The 23,182-nt window shown below is 34.9% G+C and overlaps 1 protein-coding gene across 16 annotated transcripts in view; it reads left to right on the top strand.

Annotated features, from left to right (window-relative positions):
- LOC119071130 (hemicentin-2) overlaps positions 1–23,182 on the top strand; it is a 144,916-nt gene that overhangs the window by 89,226 nt on the left and 32,508 nt on the right. For all 16 annotated transcript variants that reach the window (XR_005086598.1, XR_005086599.1, XR_005086597.1 and 13 more), the window contains 12 exons: positions 11,096–11,256; positions 13,194–13,361; positions 13,519–13,677; positions 13,756–13,832; positions 16,401–16,502; positions 17,336–17,495; positions 18,885–18,996; positions 20,872–21,050; positions 21,127–21,816; positions 21,933–22,190; positions 22,270–22,524; positions 22,647–22,729. Coding sequence is in view for 13 of the 16 variants with exons in the window: in XM_037175808.1 (XP_037031703.1) it covers positions 11,096–11,256; positions 13,194–13,361; positions 13,519–13,677; positions 13,756–13,832; positions 16,401–16,502; positions 17,336–17,495; positions 18,885–18,996; positions 20,872–21,050; positions 21,127–21,816; positions 21,933–22,190; positions 22,270–22,524; positions 22,647–22,729 (2,404 nt within the window). In the remaining 3 variants the exon portion in view is untranslated. The remainder of the gene's footprint in view (positions 1–11,095; positions 11,257–13,193; positions 13,362–13,518; positions 13,678–13,755; positions 13,833–16,400; positions 16,503–17,335; positions 17,496–18,884; positions 18,997–20,871; positions 21,051–21,126; positions 21,817–21,932; positions 22,191–22,269; positions 22,525–22,646; positions 22,730–23,182) is intronic.

Raw genomic sequence — 23,182 nt, 5'->3', positions numbered from 1 at the left:
GTCTGGGAAATATTTTCTTTAAAAAGACCAATTACTATTGAAACAAATCGTTTGGTTTCGCTGTCTTGATAACAAATGAGTTTCAAATGGCTCTTAAAATTTCGCACACTTTTTTCTAATTAGATTCCAAAAATAATTCGACGATATAATTTCCAATTAAGTATTAATAGTAATGACGCTGTGGGTATCAACAACACCTATTTCATGAAAATTAAACAGCTTAATGCATTCGCATTAAACGTGGTAATTGTAGCCAAACACAGGTAGAGTACACCAAAATCGAATATACAGGATACATCAACTGCAATGGTTATGCGGTAAATCCCAAATCAGGCTAATATCTCCTCCGACAACCAACAATAATAACCAAAACATTATTATTTTATAAATTAAAATCAGATCACGATAATCTGCGGATTAAATATAGCATTTAAATACATTGTATATCTCAGACTTTACAATGACAATGGAATAGTTTTTTAATTTGCTTTGGCAAAGGACAAGCGAGTTGATGGTATCCACGATGACAAGCATATCAATGTCGAATCTATTACTTCATTTGATCTAAGTATTTATTTTGTAAAATCTTTCACTTAATTTGTTGTCATGTTGTACTGTGGTATAGAAGACGAAGAGTGTATTATTACTTTTCACCGCCGTTTTCGATATTACATGATTGAGCAGTCCGTAAAATGTGATTTCATTCCTCTGCACAAGTACTACTGTTGCTCACAATAGTATTTTACATGACTAGGGATAAAGTAGAATTTTCCCCTTCGGGTCGGGCTGTAACACCCTACTTATCAAATACACAACTTGGAACCTCGGAAGTAGGATACAGAGTTCCCACGACTTAGGAAGGCTCCTACAATTAGGAATTTTAGGAAATTTTAACGGTAATTTTAGGAGAATTTTAGGAGATTTTGCAAGTAATTTTAGGAGTATTTTAGGAGATTTGATAAAGGTTTTATAAGTAATTTCCGGAGGAATTTTTGCAGCCACAAGATCTTTCTGCTTCTCATACACTTCGTAAAATAATTTCAGAAAATTAATATGTTCAATTAGGGGTGTGCGATGGATATAGGATCGAGACAGTCATAGTCCACAAAAAATTGTTATCATCCCTAGATGTCAAAAACTCGATTTTCTCAATTGAGCCATTTTGCCTCAATTTTAGACCAAACAAACACTCACGAAACAAACATTTCTCACATGATTTTCAAAAACTTTTTTGTTCTGGATAGCCTACAACATTCGCAAGAATTTAAGCCCACTTGAGCAAAGATCGAATTATTTTCTTGATAGAATTTCCCAATTTTTAAGTTTAAAATCCACTCAATTTTTCATAGTCGGCAAACTTTGACGACTCACCAAAAATACCTTCTCGACAAACTTCGCCTGGATTTAATTTTTTCTTGTAGCACTGGACTCCAATTAGTAGAATAAGACTAATGCAGCTAACAAAGATCTCAAAGAATGTTTTTGGTAGAAGTCGAAGTAGGTGGAAGACGAAAACTAAAAAATTTAGCTTCTATGATTTGTCTCAAGTTGTAAATGAATTTTTAAAATTTACACCAGTCTCGAACCTTTCTCCATCGTACACCCCTAATTGACAAAAAGTTTTTTTTTTATCAAAGCATCGTTTTCCTTATGTAGTTCAATAATTGAAACTTTTATGGTTTACACTTTTTTGACGCCAGTTAAGACCAGCAACTTGGTATTTATCAGTTGTTTCTTGTCGACTGGACCCTTCTTTCAAGTTAACAAGATTCACCATAATTTTGGTCGAAGTGCGACGATAGTCGCATCTACTAACAAGCTGAGATCCTCGAGAATATATTTGTTTTCGCTAAATCCACGTTCAGGATCGCTGTTTGCATAACTCAAAGAAAGGACTGTTTTCAAATTCATTGCAGCGTAATTAAAAAAATTACTTGTTTTTCAGTTTTATTAAAAAAATTCTTTGATAGTGTGGGCTATTTTTAGGAATTTTAGGAGTTTTAGAAGATTTTAGGAGATTTTAGGAGGATTTGGTCCATTTTAGGAATTTTATGAATTTTAGGAGGAGTGGGAACTCTGAGGATAGGATAGGATAAGATGGGCAGGAAAGCTGATGCTTTCCAAGCATCTAAGCCGCCGACGGGCCTGTTATGCATTACCCATATTTTCGATAGATTTTACAATTGTCAATTATAAATCGTATGATTCATCTATTAGAACATAGATGTCGCTAGTAGATGACATTTTAGAATCACTATTGTGACTTACGCATGACGTACAAGAACTGTGTTCAGCATTTTTTGGTGTTTTCTTAGAGACCTATTTCGGTCGATAGAGCTGGCTAGTGATAACTCACAGCAGAGACTAATCATTTACGATTAGGAAAAACCCTATGAACTATGTCTGACACGGGAGTCGAAACCGTGACATATAGGGCGTGTGACCATCGCTCTACCTATACTATTACATGCTAAGGGCGTCGAAAGTAGTGCTTGAAACATGAAAAGTACGGTTTTCGACGCATGTAGCATGTAAAGGTTTTATAAATATGACCAATTGGATATAAAATAAATAAATCTTTTTTGTCACAGCTTCAGTTGCCTCAGGCAATTTCAATTATGTTTTTTAATTAAAAAACGATTGTACCATCATGTTCCGAACATCGACTCATATCATTCAATTTTTAACCATTTTAAAGTGGTTAATATTGCTCTATTGAAATTCATAATCGAATAAATGTAATGGATTATCTGTGTATTCGTCCAAACATCAATCATGATTTTATTCGAAAACGAAATTATTATGTTTTTGATAAATAGATACATCGAAGCACAAAGGCACAAAATGGAAAAACGAATCACCAGTGGTCAACTATATCAGGGACTCGAACGATTAAAGAAGTGCAGAGGACTATAGAATCGAGTGCGTAGAATCGAAAATTAGTACTCTACGCAATCAGTATGGAAATATCCAGTTCAAAATAAAGTGGAACGAGTTAGTTAGTTCATTTACTTATCTACATGCAACCTTTACTCACGTCTTGCATCAATCGTAATATATGATGCCGTCTCTCTCTCATCGTAATATAAAATTAACAAAATCCTCTTATATTTATCCAACATGTTACCAAAGAAGCTGTATACTATACATTTACGTTGTATCGTACGAGTCCGCATTCTCGTTGAGGGTGGTTGTATTGTGCATATTGTGTAAATTGTATATTTATACACATCATACCCATGGTTTGTTGTGAATATTCTCATAATTTCATACATAACATCGATTTGAAATTGGAAATATAGTTAAGTGCCTTACGATTTAACTGGGGCATCAATATCTGTCATGTTCTGTGAAGATTCAGTTCGTATTATAAACTTTGAATTGAAAATTTTAGGAAATTGCAACGGCTTTTATTGAATATTGAAATTTAATGGCTTATGATGTGTGGTTGAATATACAGTACAGTGGAGGATACAGAATGATTTGCATTTTAATTAATCCTTAGCTTCTTGGCTTTTGCAAAACTAATCTAACTTATCAGGTAAACTATTAGCTGCTTTCTCTATCGAAACTTCTGATAAAGAATATTTTTGTAATCAAGCAAGTGGAAATTAATAATTAATGGTTACACAGGACATTAAAATCAGTAGTTTCAACATTGAAATTAATAACGTATTTTGATGATCCGAAATATCGAAAGCGCAGTGTGGTTTACCATGAAGGGCTTCTGATCAATTATAGCGCGTGATAGATAAAGCTCTGATTCTGATAGTGTATAAATTCCTACTAATTTTAACTCTGATTAGTTTAAAACTCACTTCAGCGCGTTTGGGCTTACGCTTCCGCATTAGAAGCCATAAAATTCACATAATCAAGTGCAGTGCATTCATTTTCTCTCTTAAAAGAGAGTTAAAAATGCCAATTACTTTTGGATGTCTGCTCACTTCCTGTAGTAAGGGACCGTTCATAAATGACGTCCGCAGTTTGGGGAAAGGGGGAACTCAAGAAAACGTGACGGCCCTAACAAAATTAGATCAAATTTGACCACATTTGGGTGATAATGGTGGAGGTAGGGGTCTAAAAACGACCAAAAGTAGTGAACGCCATTTATGAATGGCCCCTAACTTCTAATCGATGGCTTCGATTGAACTGTTTCTTTTCACTGTCGTGTTTAACTCATTGCGGTGTGTCTAAGATCATAGATCAAAGTTCACTCAAGCTTCATAATTTGGGTAGTTGCAAGTTTGGTGGCTGCATGAATGACTCGTATGACGCAACCTAAATACGATGCATTTGTGTGCATAATGTCTAGTCTACATTTAGGTGCGAGAGAGCACCTAAATTTCCTCAGAAAGTATTTGCATACTTCGAGGCGTGGTTCGGAAGTCACTTTAAGCCAGTGATACAGACTGAACTTGTTATTGGCAGTAAAAGGCTGTAATTGAGGTCTCTAAACGAACAAATTAAGTCAAACTTCATCAGCCAAACGACCTGACCCTCCCATAAGGACCTAGTGAATATTTACACTACACAACTCAAATTTTAGATTACAGTTTAATTATAATCAGAAAAATTGTCCTTCCAGAATTTTTTAACGTTTTTATTGATGGAAGTGCTTCTGGATGACCTTATATTAGAAGTTTCTTACAATAACCCTGTTGTGTAAAAACGGTTCAACTGTGGAGACTAATATTATTTTTATCTGAATTACACATTATCCGTGATGGACCAACGATCCCGTAAGACATATCTAGTACTAGTACCTAACACGAGTTTTATTTACCTTTTATAACCGATCGAATTTTTTACTCCTTTTGTTTCAATTATCGCTTAGAGTTTGATAACAAATCTTTTACTTCTCTATTGTTAGTGTACGTTTTGTTATATTAGAGAATTCTGTGCACAGTGATCATCGCAGTGATAAAACATGATTAGCACTTTCGAGACGGAATTAGACTCAGGGCTTTTAATATCAAGAGCAATTTGTAGACACAAATGTTCTTTCTCGGCGCTAAATGTTTATTCTGGGCCCAAACCAATGTAAATGACTTAGTTGACTCAAAAACGTTTTTTGTATATCCCGGCGCCAATTCTTTTGTGCACCACAGGATTTTGTTCAAAGTGTCAATATGGAAAAGGCGGCACTGATTAGACAGTGTATTCTATTTATTAAGCAAATTTGAAATTCAGAGGTTATTAAAAGCTTCCTATCAAATGAAAGATTCTCAACTCGACGTTTTTCCAGTGTGCCCATTTCGCCCCTATTGCAGTCCGGCACTAACCTGAACTATCCATTTGCGGTTTATGATTTATTCCATTTAGATTATGCAGTTTATGTGCATATGCAAATTTAATTTGGGAATAATTTTTTTTCCTAAAAATGTTTTTAATTTCAATTCATTTATTATAATTTGAATATTTAATTTCCACCGAATTTCAAAATTATAGCGAAAGAACGCGAGGTTGACAATCTAAATAGCTTCCAAATGAAACATTTATTAATAATAATTTAATGAAATTATTCTCATTCAGCCACAAATTCAAACAAAATTGAATTTACTTGCGTACCTACCTGAAATACTAGCGAATAAATTCTAATTTCGGTAGACCAACTTTTGAAATAAAAACAAACATAATTTGTAAAATAATTAAAGCCCAACCAATGAGTCATCAAAGTGCAAACACAGTAGCACAAAAAAAAAATAAATCCATCGGCATTCTTAACGATAGACTAATAAATAATTCAGTGCCAATGATTCAACAATATAAGCCCTATGGTGTTATTTAATCAAGTTCTTCAAGTTTTCATTTATGTGTCATTCAAATATAAAAACTTTTTTCAAACACAAACCCCACGGAGCCGAATGTTTACCCAAAGAACCAAAAATACAATATAAACTTAGCATGTAATTTCGCACATACAGTCAAAACACCCCTCCAGAGAAAAACAAACATTTTCTTTTACCGAAAAGTAGTCCCGCCAGCAAAGTATTTCTTTTTCGATTTTTTTTTTTGGTTATATTATTCTTTAGGTGAACGAGAAAACGTGTACTATATAAAATGAAAATCCAATTTTAAGGTACACCTTCGGTAAAACTTTTCAACTTTTCACAAAATGACTTTCTTAAAATAATATTCTCATTTTGTTCAATTTTAATTTTCAATGTGACAAATTTATTTGAGAGGACGTTCTACTTCCGTAATACCCCATAAAGTTAGCAATTTATTTATTGGATGATTTCGTTTTAGCTTAGCATATTGTAGTACATTCACATTCTTGTACGAAGGTAGATAATTTATTTTCGATCGGATGTAATGCAGCAATGTAATGAACTCTCCAATGTAATTTATTGTAGCTCGGGTATTTTAGTTTTTTTCTTTTAGAAAATCGGAAAAACATATATGTTTGAAGGCCTTGGTCTCTTGAAAAAGATTGTTTGTTTAACTTTGTCTCTGCAACTTCTTCAGAAGTTGCGACTGGTAAATGTGAATTACACTCACAAATCTAAAGTTTTTCAATCAACTGACCGAAATTGGCCAGATCCACAGATCCAACCCTACATAGTCACGATGACGATGTGCCTTCGAATATTTATTGTCAACCATTTTCCACTTGTAATTAAAACTGAAAATTCCAATTATCTCGTTTTCTGATTATAGTAATAAATAAGTACAATAAAATTCGCCAAAGTTGAGCCAAACTCCGAAGTAATAATTAGAAATGGGCTGTGAAATGATTGAAGTTAGTATAAAACAAAATTAAAGATTATGTTCAACGCAGGGGTGATTTTGGTGAAAGTTTTGATGAAGTAGTTAAACGAAAGAGATTGCTTTTTGTTGCGAGATAAAGAAATCATTTTTCATTTTGGCCTGGATTTTCCGGTTATCGAATAACGAGTGTGGTGTTGTATTGCTTGTATATATAACTCTTTTCATTACGAAGACAATTAACGGCCATCAAGGAAAGTACAAAAGTTATTATAGCGAGAAATGAATAATTGTGCGAATTAGAAGTCATTTGTTGCGTTAATAAAACGATAACGAGTTGTTTCAGTTGTTTCGTTGAATACAATACAATTTTGAACATTTATGCTTCATTCAAACAAGCCACTTGGGTGGTTTATGAAGACGTTTAAAAGTGACTAGTCATCAGTAGAATCGTTTATTGTTCAAATATTTCAGCGATACTGATGCAAAGGTATGACATTGACAATATTGGAGACTCGTTACTGTGAGACAAGACATGATCTGCGACTAGAGTTGGTATTTTTCATCGAAGAGACGTATTAATTGTATTTTTTCACGCAGATGAGCACAGATTTTGAGACATACTAGACTCGTTTATGCATAAATTCAGGCGTAAATTATAGAACTTTCTCTCCCCTTTCAAGTCACCTAATGTTATCACGTTACCTTGGACCGAGTCCGTAATACAGATGGCTGGTTCATTTGCTAAAAACAGCAACAACCACAAATAAACAATGAACGCAAACCAATCCCGCATTATATAGCAATATTCGAAACGAAATGCCTCAAGGTATCGATGACTTCAAAATTGCTAAAGATCAAAAGAAATAATAGACTCCATCCTAAGCTCCTAAGAATGTAATGACACCGCTGATATACTTACCTTTCATATAACAATAATGACGTCTTTACGGATCAATAGCACCCACTCCGTTCTTACAAACAAAATTTACATCCTACAATAAATACAGTCAAATGTATATAACACCCCACCATGCACTCCGCAATTTATTCTGAATCATCAATAAATAAATCTTGGAATTGATTGCATTTGAATTCCTGTGCCACCATTTGCACCATCTGGAATCTGTTTAAAACAGTAACCGAGCAAACCACATTTATATCTATTTACATCGCGCACACCATTGTTCGTCGAGTTTTTTTCTCCTTTAGTTACTTGTAAAGTGTTCCCTTTGCCGACTCTTTTTCATCTTTTTTCGTTCCAACCATCACCCATATAAAAGCCAATAAAGACAATAAATAATTCTGCACTTAACTTTTCTTAATCTTATAAAAATGTTGCCCTTCTCATGGCAATAAATTACTCAATTCAGCGCGAAGGAATTCCTTTACTTTGCCATGGATGGAAAAGTGGAAAAATGAAAGAAAAACGAAAGAAAACTATAAACGACGTGCTTAAAATACCATCTTCGCATACTGTTAACAGTATGTAAACTGAAATGCTTTTACACCAACAGCATCTCTAACAGTAAAAGTGTGTGACTATACCTTTGTGAAACATAAGACCAAATATTTACCTCTTCAATACGAGAGGGATTCGATACAGTGTTGTGTGTTGGGAAGTCTTATACATCGAAAACGCCTCAAGAATATTGTGCTTGATATTGAGACGGTAAATTGAAACTATCAAACTTCACAAACAAACGCAAACGAAAATGAGAAAAATTAACAGAAAAGGAAAATCGAACAAAAAACAAAAAATACGAAATGTGTCATTCTGGCATGGTTGATGATTCAAACACACCAATGATTTAAAGCGTTATAGCCAGCAAAAACTGTTCGGTTTTGATGTCATGGTTGATTTTTCGCCCCGTACGAAGTACAAAGTGGCTTATAGGATTACGATGCCGTGTGTAATTCACGGAATTCGAAGCAGACGGTAAGGGCAAAGTGTTTGTCTATGTTCATAGATAACGAATTCACAATAAAAATGTTGTCTGTCCGTCACGTCGATATCTTGATCAAATCAAATCCAATTTCAATTTTTTTTTCCCTGAAAGGTAGTTGAAATAGTAAGGCTAAGTTCGAAGATGGGCATATTCGGGTCGGCCCCTCGTGAGTTAGGGCCGCCTAAGTGTTTTAAGGTCTTTTTGGGATATCTATGGCAAAATAAACGATGGTAAATAAAACGGCAAACGATAGGTAATGTCGATACAAATTCAGGAAAAAAAAGTTTTTTTAAATCGGTTGAATGGACCGTGAGTTAGGGCCGTAGAAGTAAGACTACTCGATCCTAAGTGTATTTTGCATATAACTCGATCAAATTTGATCGGATTTTGCTAATTTTTGTTTTATATGAAACGTAATTGAATACTAAATAGAATGTAGTGGAAAAACATTTTAAATTTGGCTCCTAGGACTAAGGCCGCTCCTCGGCCCTAAGTGTGTTTTGCATTTAACTCGAGGAAATTTGAACCGATTTTCTTAATTTTTTTTATTTGTAAGGTAGTCGACCACCGGATAGAATGTTGTTGACAAAATTGTATATTTTCTTGGACTGAGGCCGCTACTAGGTGTATTTATACTCAATAAATCAAAATTTTAGGTCAATTGGAAATTTATGTTACATTTGAAAGGAACGTCGTACGGGGCTTCGTAATTGGGCTATGCGCAATTTCTAAGATGTACAGATTTCATGCAAAAGGCTTACAGGCAAAGTATGGGGACAGGCGCACTAGGGTCACGTACGCAATAGATAAAAGGGTTTGTACGGGGCTCAGTCGCAGCAAACGCTCCGACTGTTCTGATGGCTCGTTCGATGTTGGTGTTCGCTAAATACATTTACAATTAGTTTTCACCAACATTGAGAGTATTTCCAGGTTTTCGTTTTGCACGTTCACGCGGTGGTGGTTCATTTTCTTTGAAATTTTCATTTTCGAAGCCGTTATCAAACGACAGGGACAGACATATCTAATTACGTGTCACCGAAATTTGAATTTTGTGTATTTCAACGAACAAAAAAATTCCCTAAATGTAATGTAGATGTTACACACTGTGTATACTGCTGTCCACACACATTTTTTTTTCATTTCGCATAAATTACGTTAGATGTTTCATGTGTTTTTCATGCGCCATAATGATAAACAATTTATGTTCGAATAACCAATTCACATAAATTTTGCTGAAATCCCTTTATTCAATTTCGATCGATATACGAAGCTGTACTTTGGCTCTTTATCCGTTCATATTGTGTGTACGTCAATTGCTTTTGTGTTTGATATCTGTATAAGCCAATTCCGTAATAAAACTAAGAGCCATAAAACCTCGTTTGATAATAAATGGCTCGATGTATCCATTCAGTGTAGAACGATGATTGTGATACAGAAAAAAATTCCTAATCAAAAATTTAATCCAATCACAATTTTCGTCCACAAACTATAGGACCGTGACATTTTAACACTTTATTTCCATATGGAAAACCTTTCCACACTTGATTATTGGGTGAATATAGTAGATTGGATTAGGGCTATTTTGCTAATACGGTCCGCTATTTATGTCAGAAATCACATTCGATTCAATGTTATTCGATTTGAGCACCGAATTTTCACAGAAACACTGTCGAAGCTAAATTTCATTTTCTGTCGACATAAATGAAATACAGAAAAAAAATTACATTATACCCTGTGACGCAATGTATGTGAGTATTTTGCACTCGCTTTTGAATCTTTGTTCATATGCCACAATAGAACTGACTCCTCATAACTCCACCAAAGTCTGTACGTTATTATCAATGGCAATAACTATAGGTTGGATTAAAAGCAAAATCTTTGATTGTTCGATTGATATTATCTCCATCGAGGAGTTGATTGGCATAAAATTTGAATTTAACAATTCCACCATAGAACTCCTTCTATGTAAAAAAATGAATGGCACAGTGGCATCTTTTAGATTGACAAGGCCATAGGCACAAGTTCCAAAATGATGATTTCACATTCTATACTGAAAAAGTTGAGCATCCTGATCATCATCCATAAAAGGCAAATATTCCCTCTATTATTCATGTATTTTTTTTAAACGAATAATAGGCACGACAGACAGTTCTGTATAATTATACGGCTGAGAGTTTCATTTTAACATGTTGTCCGAAACGGTTTGAATGAGATTTTTTTTTAGAATGCAATGGTTGTCAATGAGTTAAATGAAAACTGCTTTGAATAGGCCCGTTCAAGAAGATTGAATATATCTGGACAAAGGTTAACGTTTCGAAAATGTTCACATAATCAGGAAAATGAAATGGTTTTTTTCACACATTTCTGTTCAATTGATGAATGCTCTGCTTTATTCCGAAGGAAATTTCATAAAATTGTTTTTCGTTTTTTTTTTACAGAATGACGATAAGTCACAACCCTAAAGGGCCATTGACAAAATTAAATCTGAAATCCGTTCAAGTGACAGATGAGGATAAATATCTTTGTGAAACGACATTCATTGAACCAATGGAAAGCTGCGACAACACAGGATCTTATAGCATTTTACTTAAAGTAAATGGTGAGTGAATTTTTTACTTTATTTTTCGATTTGAAATTAAAGCTGTTGATTGCACATACTGTAAATTTTTGTATGACAACAAAGTCATAACGGATACGAAAGAGTTTTATAAACATTTTTTTTCGGTAATGACACCCGAAAATAGGTTGAAATCGAATTATTTTCTTATTCTGAGGGTTGTCATATAATGTTGCTTTCTGATGAACGTTAAACTTGTTTGCCTAGGAAATGATTCACAATTTTCGATTTATTCAAAACAGAAATTTTATCATCATTTTTTCATTACGACACATATATTGTGTTCAGACGCACCGTCTAGCCTTTTAAAACCGACTAGTCATTTGTAATCTACAATTAGCGTTTTAAATATCAACAATTTTGTTAGGGAAGTAATAGTATATTACTTCCGAGGTTCCAAGTTGTGTATTTGATAAGTGGGGTGTTACAGCCCGACCCGACCACACTTGTGAGTTCGGCTCGTATCACAAAATTGATCACTCATGTAATGAACTACCACCGCAGTATCCAATGTAATCTAATATTGTGTTTAAACAAAAGACGTACTAGATTTTATGATTACAATTCCTAAGTTAGCTTGTTAGTCATTTCGATCGATGTTAGGCAATTAGTCTGCACTCAATATATTCTCGTCATTTAAAGCTTATGCAGAGGTTATAACCCAATTTTAACTCTTACTTGGAAAAAGCGACGAACTATTTGCCCACGGATTCTTACGAAACTATTCGGTTTTACATTCCCTTCTGTGTTTACTCAAATTATGAAGCCATTTTTCTTGCATTTTCTTCCTTCTATCGTTCCGTTACAGACAATCAAATAATTTTATGCCAAAAGTTTATTTACTCACGTGCGATGTTTACTTAAAGTTGCATATGCAAATTTGATTTTGTTTAAATATTTTACGACATAGTGCTTATCTACACCACCGTTTCGAGCACATAAATATACCATATATGTGCATTGCATCAACATAAAATTTCCAACTCAGAAACTTTCCAATTTTATTTATGTGTAGAGTGTGGCCACAACACGAAGAACCGGGGCAAATAATATAAAGTAATAATATGAAATCCAAAATATAATCGACCCTTTTTAATAAATCATCGAATCCATTAAATATACACCGCAAATTTTGTCTATGGGATGGTCGGTTTGATGATGGCATTAATGTTATATCTTGTAGATAAGAAACTATGGAAGTACCCTCAGTGGAACAATTTGAATGCAATATCAGCACATTTTCAATTTGAATGAATCAGTGATTTCTCTGCAAATTAGAAGAAATTGCTTGAAAACAACCAATTGAATTACACCCCATTTCACTTCTACCCTTTTTTTTATTACAACGGATGCCATTGATAAAATCCGGCCGATTTATTTTTTTCATTTACTGCAATTTAAGATATATCTTTGCTCATCATTTTAATGCCGGTTTCAATTATTTGTTTTTGTTTTTTTTCGTTTTCCTTTTTTTTTTCATTTTGTTACAACGAACACATAGCAAATGTAATAGTCGGCTATGTGTCACACAACTTTTTGCCATAGAAATTTTAATGTTTAAAGAATAAAGGGAATAACAGTCGCAATGCTGGAAAACTACAACATTCCAATGAACGTTTTTACACCATCGCTATGGCTACGGTTATTGTCACTTCGAATTCATTGTTATCGCTCAACCAACAGTGGTGGTATGCAGCAGATTTTCGTTTGCGATTTAAATGACAATTAAATAGTCCTTTTCAGCTGTCTGTCTGTATCCTCATTGTGCTGATAATATTACCAGCACCAGTGTACGTGTCTTGTAACGCCATTACAATGTATAGCGTGCTATGCATATAGTTCTAATTTCCCATGCAATAAACATGCACAACAACACAAATTACAAAACTAATTGAAATAATTATGTTTCTTCGACTCAGTTCCACCATCATCCATTCAAATCGTCGACGAATCCAATAATCCGATTAAAAATGCAACAACATTGGGACCATTACGTGAGGGACATCGTTTTTCGACTATATGTGAAGTGCGAGCAACACGTCCTGTTCCATTAGTTGGCTGGTATCGTGCAGGGAAAAGATTAACCGGTACGTAGCGTCCTACATATATATACGGAAAAATTGAAATAGATTTTACTTCTTTCGGGTGTATATATAGTACACCAAGAGAGCGTACCACTAATTTCCTTGGAAAGACATAAATCATTTTTAATGGTCGCAATAATTTCAAATATTTATTATATAGACTCCGTGACAACCAGTGAATTGAATGGCCTATATTCGGTGAAGTCGGTGCTATCGTTGGAGCTTTCGCGACAAGAACTGGGCGCTAACATTGAATGTCGCGTTGAAACGCCAGCTCTGGAGAACATCGTTAGCAATAACATTCATATCGATTTACAAGGTTTGCTTAACATTTTTAAGCGGTGCTTTATATTCTCAGAGACCTTTTAATTATATAAAACTCAATTTACTTTTCCAGTCCGTCCAACGAAGGTCGATTTGAGCGGAGTAAAGGACCACACCGTTCAAGGCAGTAATATATTGCTACAGTGTTTGGTAAGTTGTTCATTTAATTTACAGCATGTTTCATCACACCATCATAATAAATGCAAAATCCATTTAAATTGGCTGTTCTAAAATGTTGAAAATTTCAACAGTTAAACCTTATTCAATAATATCACATATCTAAATGGATTCTCTCGTCGTGTTTACACAATTCGCTGGCTGTGGTACATGCAGTGCCAATTTAATCAACGATTTAATATTCACGTAAACAGTGTTACAAATTCATCGGAAAAACAACAACAATAAACTCGTCTAAATTCTAATTTCATTACAATTACGAATCAACAATTAATAATTTACATAGAACCGTCCCGCATTCGACGATATTTATTATTCTCTATTGGTATATGCAGTTCAGAGTTTTGTCAAAAACAATTATTGAACCGCATGACCAAACGAAAGTTGTTCATTTCCTGAAGCTTCTATTTTGATGAGACGAAATATTGCTTGTTCTTAGGCCTGTGATAAGGATTCTGATTTGTCCTTTATTTCACTGCACAGTGAGATAAAAGCACATAAAATTACCTTTGAAATGATACCCCACACGACTACGTTATTTTTAGCTCGAGAAATTTCTGTAAGAAAAGTGTTTAGTCATTTGTGTACCTGATTTGCACGATTGATTTTAGGCAATTTCGCGGATTGTAGGCCGAACGGAGTGAGGCTTACAAGCGAAAGTGCCTAAAATCAATCGTCCAAAGCAGGTGCACATGTGAGTTTTCATGCAAAGGGCCGAAAACTCAAGAAAAAAATCAAAAATTACCCTCATTTTTGGCCCGAAGCATGAAAAAGTCTTCTGTTGAAAACTTTAACTGCACATATTGAAGTGTGGATGAATTTTAAAACCACTAAGTAATGTGAATAGGTCTCAATAGTACTTGTGATTACCTTTCTAATGACACCCCACAAGACTCTGTACGGCTTGTGTAGTAACTGGAGAAATTTTTGTAAGAAAAGTGCTAATTTTCAGTTTTGGATCACCTCCCACTAGCCACACAAGCTTCGAAGAATTTTTTTGAAAGCGGTTTTGGTTTCTAGGGCTGACGCATTAGAAAATGCGTCCCATTTCGGTAGGCTGTTTTTCAAAAGAATCCCTCGAGCGTAATTTGACTGCTGTCTCGTAAAAGTACAATCAGATGCACCTAAAAATGACTATTTAACGAATTTAATTCTTAAAAGCTTATTAAAATTCAATCTGGACTTTTCTTAGAGTTATCAATGAAATTGAATGATTTGAATGCACTAAACCCACATATAAATCCTTTTTTAAATCTCACAGAAAAGTCGCAGTGAGTAATGCGATTGTAGCAATTCTAAAATTGAATTTTATTTCGTAAAAATTGTTGGAACGAGAGAAAAATTTAAGTGAATTAATGTTGCGAGTCATTTGAATAACAAAGTGAAGAGCTTCGTGGTACAACATGAAACCAATTATGGAATGCATTTTTCTACTGAACTTTGCTCAGATATGTAGGAATAATTTCATTTCATTTCATTTATTTGTGCTGCTTCGTAAAAATGATGTTCATGAGGGGGCAGGCGAATTCCACACTCTTCATGTTTATATTAGTAATTGTGGTTTACTTACCCTCATTTGAACTCGTTGCTTTGACTCGTCGGATTTTTTTTTGTACGAACTTCACAAAGTGCATTTTGATTTTTCATGTTTGTAATGATAGGTTAGTTGACTTGCCTCCTTCGTAAGAGATAACAACGTAACGTTTCATTCCATTATAATCCCTCAATACATATCGTGATTTTATTTGGTAGATGCCTTTTGCATCCGGGTGCAAATAGTGTAATATTGACTATTTGCGCCCGTGTGCAAACAATATCTTCGATTTTAGTTACCATTCTATCAAAATCTTTGACTCAATAAAAAAGTATGAAAAATTCGAATGACTGTTTACCAACATAGTAATAACAAGAAAATATAATAAGACTGATGGAACGAGAACGTTGCAACTTTCAAGCACATTGCAACTAAAATTTCTGAATCTAGTACTTTATTTTGTGTACTGCCTTAGTTTGACCTCATTGGTCATTTTTGTGATCGTCCAATCAGGTTTTCATCAAATACTAGACAAGGGATTTCTGCAGTGGACAAATAAATACAATTTTTTAGCGTGGACGCATCAATCTTCAGACATTTACGAGTAGTCGCACACTTATTGTTGTTTTATTGATAAACTTTTTTAGTCAGGTAGTAACATATTTAGATGAAATCATACTCTGACTAGAAAATGTTAAACGAACTTTCAGTCGCTTTTACTGTTGGATATTGTTCTATTTTCTGTTCCCAGTATTTACTCAATGTGTTCAAAATATTTGCAGTTTGCATTATGCAAACGCTCTCTGTGAGTTTCGAATTAAACTATTTCTCATTTAAATGAAGTATACAAAAATAAAACTTTTTAATCTAATTGAGAAACCGTAAAACGTTTTTATATTATTTTTTGAATCATACATTGAAATGCTTCCATACTCCATCCCAACCAAAATTTCCTGAATGTTTTATGTGAAAATATTTTTCTAAAATAATTTTATTTGCATATCTAGGTCGTCGGGGCTCGTCCAGCTGCAAATGTTACATGGTACAATAATACAGAACGGTTAGATCCAGATGAAAATCAGGACAAAAGAACCATCACAACGAGAACGGTAAGTTATACATTCCGATTTCCTCTGAATGAATTCAGTTTTCTTTTTGGATTTTCTTTCTTTCTTTTAATTGCTTTTATTTTGATTTCAATTACGGACAGAATGATGTTATGATCGTCTCCGTTATAAAATGATTTCTTTCGTTTTATTTTACAAGTCCTCCCAGAAGCCATATTATTTACCTTGCTCGTCCTACTTCCGTTAACTTGAAAAGGGAAGTTACATTTTGTAATTGTAAAAAATTATACAAATAATTGAAAACCACACAATTTTCATCACAAATGATGTTCCGTATGTCAGTCATTAATGTTTAATTGTTTCTAATACCAACAATCACATTGTATACAGAACAAATCATTCAGAATGTTTAATTATTATACCGTTGGGTTTTGGTTTGTATAGTAAGAACTAACCCTCCAGTCTCCAGTGTGTGTATACGTGCTGTGCCTGTTTAATCTATACCCAGAGAATTGATTTTCCACTGCGATTGTTATACCATTGATGGCACTTCTCATCCGGTTTGCACAATTGAAAAATCGTTATTAAATTTAATTCCAATAAAACATAGCGGTTTCCAAATGCGTTATTCTATTGCATTCTCGTATATAAAAATGAATTTTGCGGAAAATGCTGGGTAGAATTCTGGAAAATTAATTTTTCAAATATAATGTAAACACAGCAAGAGCAATATCCGCTTGTTATTATTGGATGCACAAAAAGAGTGCACACTTGAATAGACAATATAATGTGGAAGCTGTTGAAAAAAATATATTTCAAATGTGGAACTATGAATGCGTATTGATTGTTATTACTTTTTCCTCCTCCATCACCAGGATTTCAAAAATGATGGAACATTTGAGACACTCAGTCAATTGATTTTTGCTGCAACTCGTTTCGAAAATGGTGTTCAGATTCGATGCGAAGCCGACAACGTTGTGATGAGAGACGATTTGGATAAACCTCTACACGATACACTAAGTTTGGAAGTTATGTGTAAGTATTGAATCGATTTATCAATGCAATAATTCATCCGTCAGTCTAGTGGAACATGAAATGCTGAAATAGTTGTTTTCCAAGAGGCATGCTAAAAGGTTTTTCCAGCCCGATGTGAGCTCTGGAATTGAATTCGCTAAAAAATCCTTTCAACATAAGTTAGGAACAACGTTTCCAAGCGACGTCGGAAATACGAAGTCGCGATATTTTACTACTAGTTAGGAAAAGTCTATTATAGTAATTGGGGACGTGAGACTACGTTCTTTTAGTCTTTCGAGACCTTCATTTTTCACTACGTTTCCACAAAATTCATCGCATATTAACCTCCGCTGTTGTCAAGAATTCCACGATTTCAACAATGAAATACTTGATTGGGGATGTTACACCCTCAACGTCTCGTTCAAAAATTTTCTTTATTTTCTCTTTCTGACTTAGTCTTACTTTAACTCAGCCTTGTACATGAAAAGAAGTAACCGACTCGATAATTATATTCTTGCTGAGCATGCTACCATACTACCTCGATCAATTTGGTAGTGTGCTCATAGTTAAGAGTCATTTCGCCAAAACTCCGGCTAACAATCGGCTAACCATGCCATCCGGATTTTTGACGAGTATGGTACCCATCGAATCCCTGCTTCATTACGAGTTCAACGAGATTATCTGTTTGAAAAATCGGTGGTTTTCAGGAGGAAATTTTTTCACACTGATTATCTCGGGTAATAAGGGGTCGCCTTCGTTCAAATTTTAGGCGATTGTAGTGCTAGACTAGACCGATCTCATAAGCTACCAAATGCGTCGGGCTGTTGGCTGTACTGGCTTCAGTGACTGTATTAAGAAAAATTTTCTCTGACTAATAACGGGTGCGCGCATCAGCAAACCTAACGGTTTAGGGATCCATTGGAAGGCTTAGGCTCGGTACTTCCTAAAAATATAAAAACTTGTGCTGGAGGGACTATTGGCTGTAATAGATAGGGCAATTTCTAAGACCATACTCGTCAAAAATCCAGGTACGTTGAATTTGTCCTCCATACAAATGGTTCGAAGATTTCGCGATATCACTCTTAATATTACAAAAATGTAAATTTTGAAGTCATGTCAAGAATAAATTGACTATATGTGACGTCCAAAAATGTACATTCACACGAAAGTGGACGACTTTGCTGAAGCCAGGTTATGGGAATTGGAAAAGTGCAAACAAAAAGCCAAAATAAATGCGGATGGATTCATCGATTATGTTGTTGTGCTGGTTGAAAATGAATGAAGACCTTTGTAACTATAGCGCCCAACGGTAAATGGGCATTTTAACCTTACTATGTTGAACATCTAAAATTATTCAAAAGTATAACAAACCAGCACAAACTAATTACATTTTTTATAATTCTCTTCCAGACCCACCTGTAGTAAATGTTAAACCGGAAAATATAACGGTGAATGAGACTGGCGAATTTCTGCTGTTCTGCGAATACGAAGCAAATCCTGCCTCATTGAAATCAGTTCGTTGGTAAGTGATTTCCATTTTCTTATCAGATATTATTATGAGCCACAAAAGCGACACTATTTTTTATATTGCTTTTATTGCATAGTTTCACTCGGTCGCCGTAATAATAACCATACAATTTTCGATAAATAGAATAGCAAACTATATGTAATACTTAAATGAAGAAAAAAACAAATGAATGAAATAAGGTTGTAGTCCTTAATCCACAAAATAAATTGTTCGAACGAAATGACTGTGGCGCTACAAGTAGGTTAAGCAAATAGCATAAAACCAAAATATTATTTAAGAATAATAAAAGTCACATAAAATTTTCGGAAAAACTCATAAAATTTTATGAAAATACTTATAACACAAAATAAAATATAAATGAGGGAAAGACGGGGAGGTTTTGTTTCCTTTTCTTTACGATTATTTTAAAAATGATATGTAATTTTGTGTTTGTTTACCGTGGCGGCTAGCCCAAATAGAAACGGATTTGGTGTTAAACATATAGAATAACGTTTTTCTTCTTACACAATCCATTCAGACTTTTGTTTTCTTGACGTGTCATTGAAGTAGGAAACGTTTTTCAATTTAATTTTGTCGCTCGTCAAATACATTTGGTATAACAATTATTGGAGTTAGCTGTACAACAATAAATATTATGCCACCCTTACCGTGGTAGTGGAATAATTTTCATCATTTGTCTATAAGTTTTCAATCCAATTTGTTCGACATCTTACACCAATGTAATGTTAACAAATAGGATTAATTAATTGGATTGAAACAGCGGTGTTTTTTTTTGTATACAGTTAAAGGCAGTGAAATTTGAGCATTAATTTGCTTCAGCTGTTTTTTAGCTGATCCACACAACAAAATCAAAACTGTATAATATGCAACTTCAACCGTATAAATAATCAGTTTTGATTGTACGACAGCAGTGATTTGGGCTAACAAGAGATGAACGAAATTGTAATTAAATGCATGACAGTCTTTTAATATAAGGCATCTCGTCAGTAGCCCGAACATTTCAAAGAATTTTTTTATTAAATCCGGAGACTATTGTCGTGAAAAATTTTCCCAGATTTTACTTTATTTTCCCAAAAAATATTGTAGAAAATTTAGAAAATTTAAGAGTCAATTCGCCAAAACTTCGAACAGCTTAATATGGAATCGGGATTCAAGCCGACGGCGATCCGATCGAGGGATGGCTCAAATGAATCGTCGGTCAATTCTGAGAAAATCGTGGAACAACTTTTTTCCCGAAAACTTTTTGTTGGGCTGTCATGGCCTTTCGAAAATTTTTTCTCCGAAGTGGTCGCGAAAATCGTTTTTTATCAATTACTCCAACCTGCGAGATGTGAATAATGTCAAATTGTGCACATTTATGAAGGTCAATGAGCTGAATATTATTGACCAACAAACGCCGATGTTCGGCCCACCTTGCCGCCGCAACAAGTGAGAAACCTCGAGAAAACCGAAATTTTTGAAGTGCTATGGGCGGCTGTGAAAATTAGTAGCAGGAAGCTCTAACCCGGAGTTTTGTAGCTTACTGACCTTCATAAACGTGCACAATTTGACATTGATCACATTTCGCATGTTGGAGTAATTGATAAAAAACGATTTTCGCGACCACTTCGAAGAAAAATTTTCTAAGGGCCATGACAGCCCAACAAAAAATTTTCTGGAAAAAAGTTGTTCCACGATATTCTCAGAATTTAACGACGATTCATTTGAGCCATACCTCGATCGGATCGCCGTCGGCTTGAATCCCGACTGTTCGAAGTTTTGGCGAATTCATTCTTAAGGAAAATGTAGGAAAATTGTAGAAAATTTTTAGAAAAATCCTATACCAAAAATAGTTCCTGATTAAGTCTTATAACTTTTCGACTTTTCCAGGTTGAGGAACGGTGAACCGGTTGATGTTAACCAAGGCAGAATTGAAGGTGGTAACACCGAACAGACTGCTTTGCTGATTAAGGAAGCGTCCCGAGATGACATTGGCTCATACACTTGTGAATTGAAGAACGATTATGGTATCGGTGTTTCTGAGAATGACATCGATGTCGATGTATATTGTAAGTATTGCACATTGATCCAAAAGACTTTTCCCTTGACAAATTCTGATTGGAGTTTTTCGATTTATATCAAAAGATGTGCCAATCGTGGAACTTACTAAAGAACCGACGAAACCGATTATCGAGAAGGACGAATCGAACGTAACACTGTATTGTAATGTGGTGAAAGGCAATCCAAGTACTTTATTGAAAGTACGATGGTTCTTAGACGGGCAAATGTTGAAAGAATTGCCTGAATGCCAAGAGGGCACCGGTGATGACGATGATTCATTGTGCGGAGTCAATCCGAATGTTTTGTTACTAGAAAATGTCGGTCGCGAATTTCTGGGTAATTATTCTTGCGAAGGCTTGAACGCGGCCGGCTGGGGTCAACGCAGCAAAGAGAATGAACTGATGATTTACTATCAACCCGGAAACGCTACGCTTATTCACCATCCACTGATAGCCACCAAGAAGAAAAGTGTTACATTTCAATGTTCTGTTGAGGACGGTGGGAATCCGAATGCAACCAGATATCGTTGGCTGCGTGGAGGTAGTCCAGTAATGGATATAGTGACGTCCGTTTGGACAGTTGATCCAGTTGGGTTAGATTCACGGACGAACTTTTCTTGTTACGCTTATAATGAGGGTGGTGATGGTAACCCAGCAACAATCGATTTAGACGTGCACGTACCACAAGCCTTTATTCAGAAATTACATCCATACACCGGTGCATTGTATAATATTCCTGGCATCATGTTGACCTGTCGAGTGGAGTGTGTACCAGGTATACAACAACATCATTTTTGTGTTACAGAGAACAAGTTGCTCTTAGCAACTCGTTCCTGCATCAAATGATGATGTTGTGGTATAACGAACGACTTCTTCGATTATTTTTTTCAGAGTGTACGATTAATTGGTTCAAAGACGGAGTCGGTATTGATGAATCAAATGATAGATATTACATTAACGAAACCTATCTACGAGCTGAGCCGGCCACAGGCGATTTTGAGAGTGTCTTGTCAGAATTGCACTTTAATATGTCAGCTTGGCCAGACCAGAAACTTGACATTTACAAAGATAATGCCAATTATTCATGCTCGTCAACATCAAAAACAGATGGGCCTGGTGTCAGAAGTGCTACTTACATTGGCGTTGAATGTAAATGCTAAATATGAGAAATAACAAACCAAGTCGTGCATACTAACCACTTTTTTTTAATCTCTTTCACATCGCCCAGATCCGCCAGAAAATACAACAATAACAAATTCAACAATCAACGTTGAAGAAGGTCTCCAACCACCACGTGTTTCTTGTTCAGCCAAAGCATACCCGGAACCGTATTATGAATGGCGTCGAAAGGATGTCACCATTGCGAAAGGAAGTGTTTTGTATATCTTTCGTAATATGACTAAAGAGGATGATGGCGACTACCACTGTATTTCATTCAATAAGCATGGTAATCATAGCGCCGTTACGCGAATGAATGTTTTATGTAAGTATTAAGAACGGCTGAATTTTAGAGGGATTTAGAAAGGATTTCATATTTTTTTTGGGGTAAAGTGCGGCTTAAGTGATCGTAATTTAAATAAATTGTTTTTCCGGTCCTTCTTTCAGATAAACCAAATTGCACCATCGATCGAAAGGAAATAAATGACGAGGATACGCTCGTCTGTACTGCCATTGGTAATCCCACCGAGGTAAGTAATAAACAACCGGATAATATCACTGAATTATAAACTCCTATCGACTGTGCGATGATACCCTATCGTATCGTTCATTCATCAAGTCAGTGCTGGTGGCTTTACACAATTTAATGTGAAACAATCTGTTACACTTAGCATATATTATAAAACAGCTTGGCCGAAATTTATTCTGTGTGACAATTATTTTCACATTACAGCCATTTGGCTTTTATATTTCTGGGAACATCGTTACATGATAATTTCATTTCGATTCGGTTGTGCACTAAGCGAAAGAGCATAATGCTTCCAACTTGATGTTACCCATTGAAACTCAAGTGGTTCATTCGTGACACGTAATTTTACTTTGACCAATATTTGTTGGCAATTAGTAGCAGACACGGAATATCAGAAGGAAATGTTTTCCTCGGTGTGTTTGGATAGGAAAATACTTGTTTACGTAACTGCAAG

Source organism: Bradysia coprophila (assembly GCF_014529535.1).
Source record: "Bradysia coprophila strain Holo2 chromosome IV unlocalized genomic scaffold, BU_Bcop_v1 contig_144, whole genome shotgun sequence".
Lineage (NCBI taxonomy): Eukaryota > Metazoa > Arthropoda > Insecta > Diptera > Sciaridae > Bradysia > Bradysia coprophila.
The sequence above is the reverse complement of the archived record's forward strand: the minus strand, read 5'-3'. Positions and strand labels throughout refer to the sequence as shown.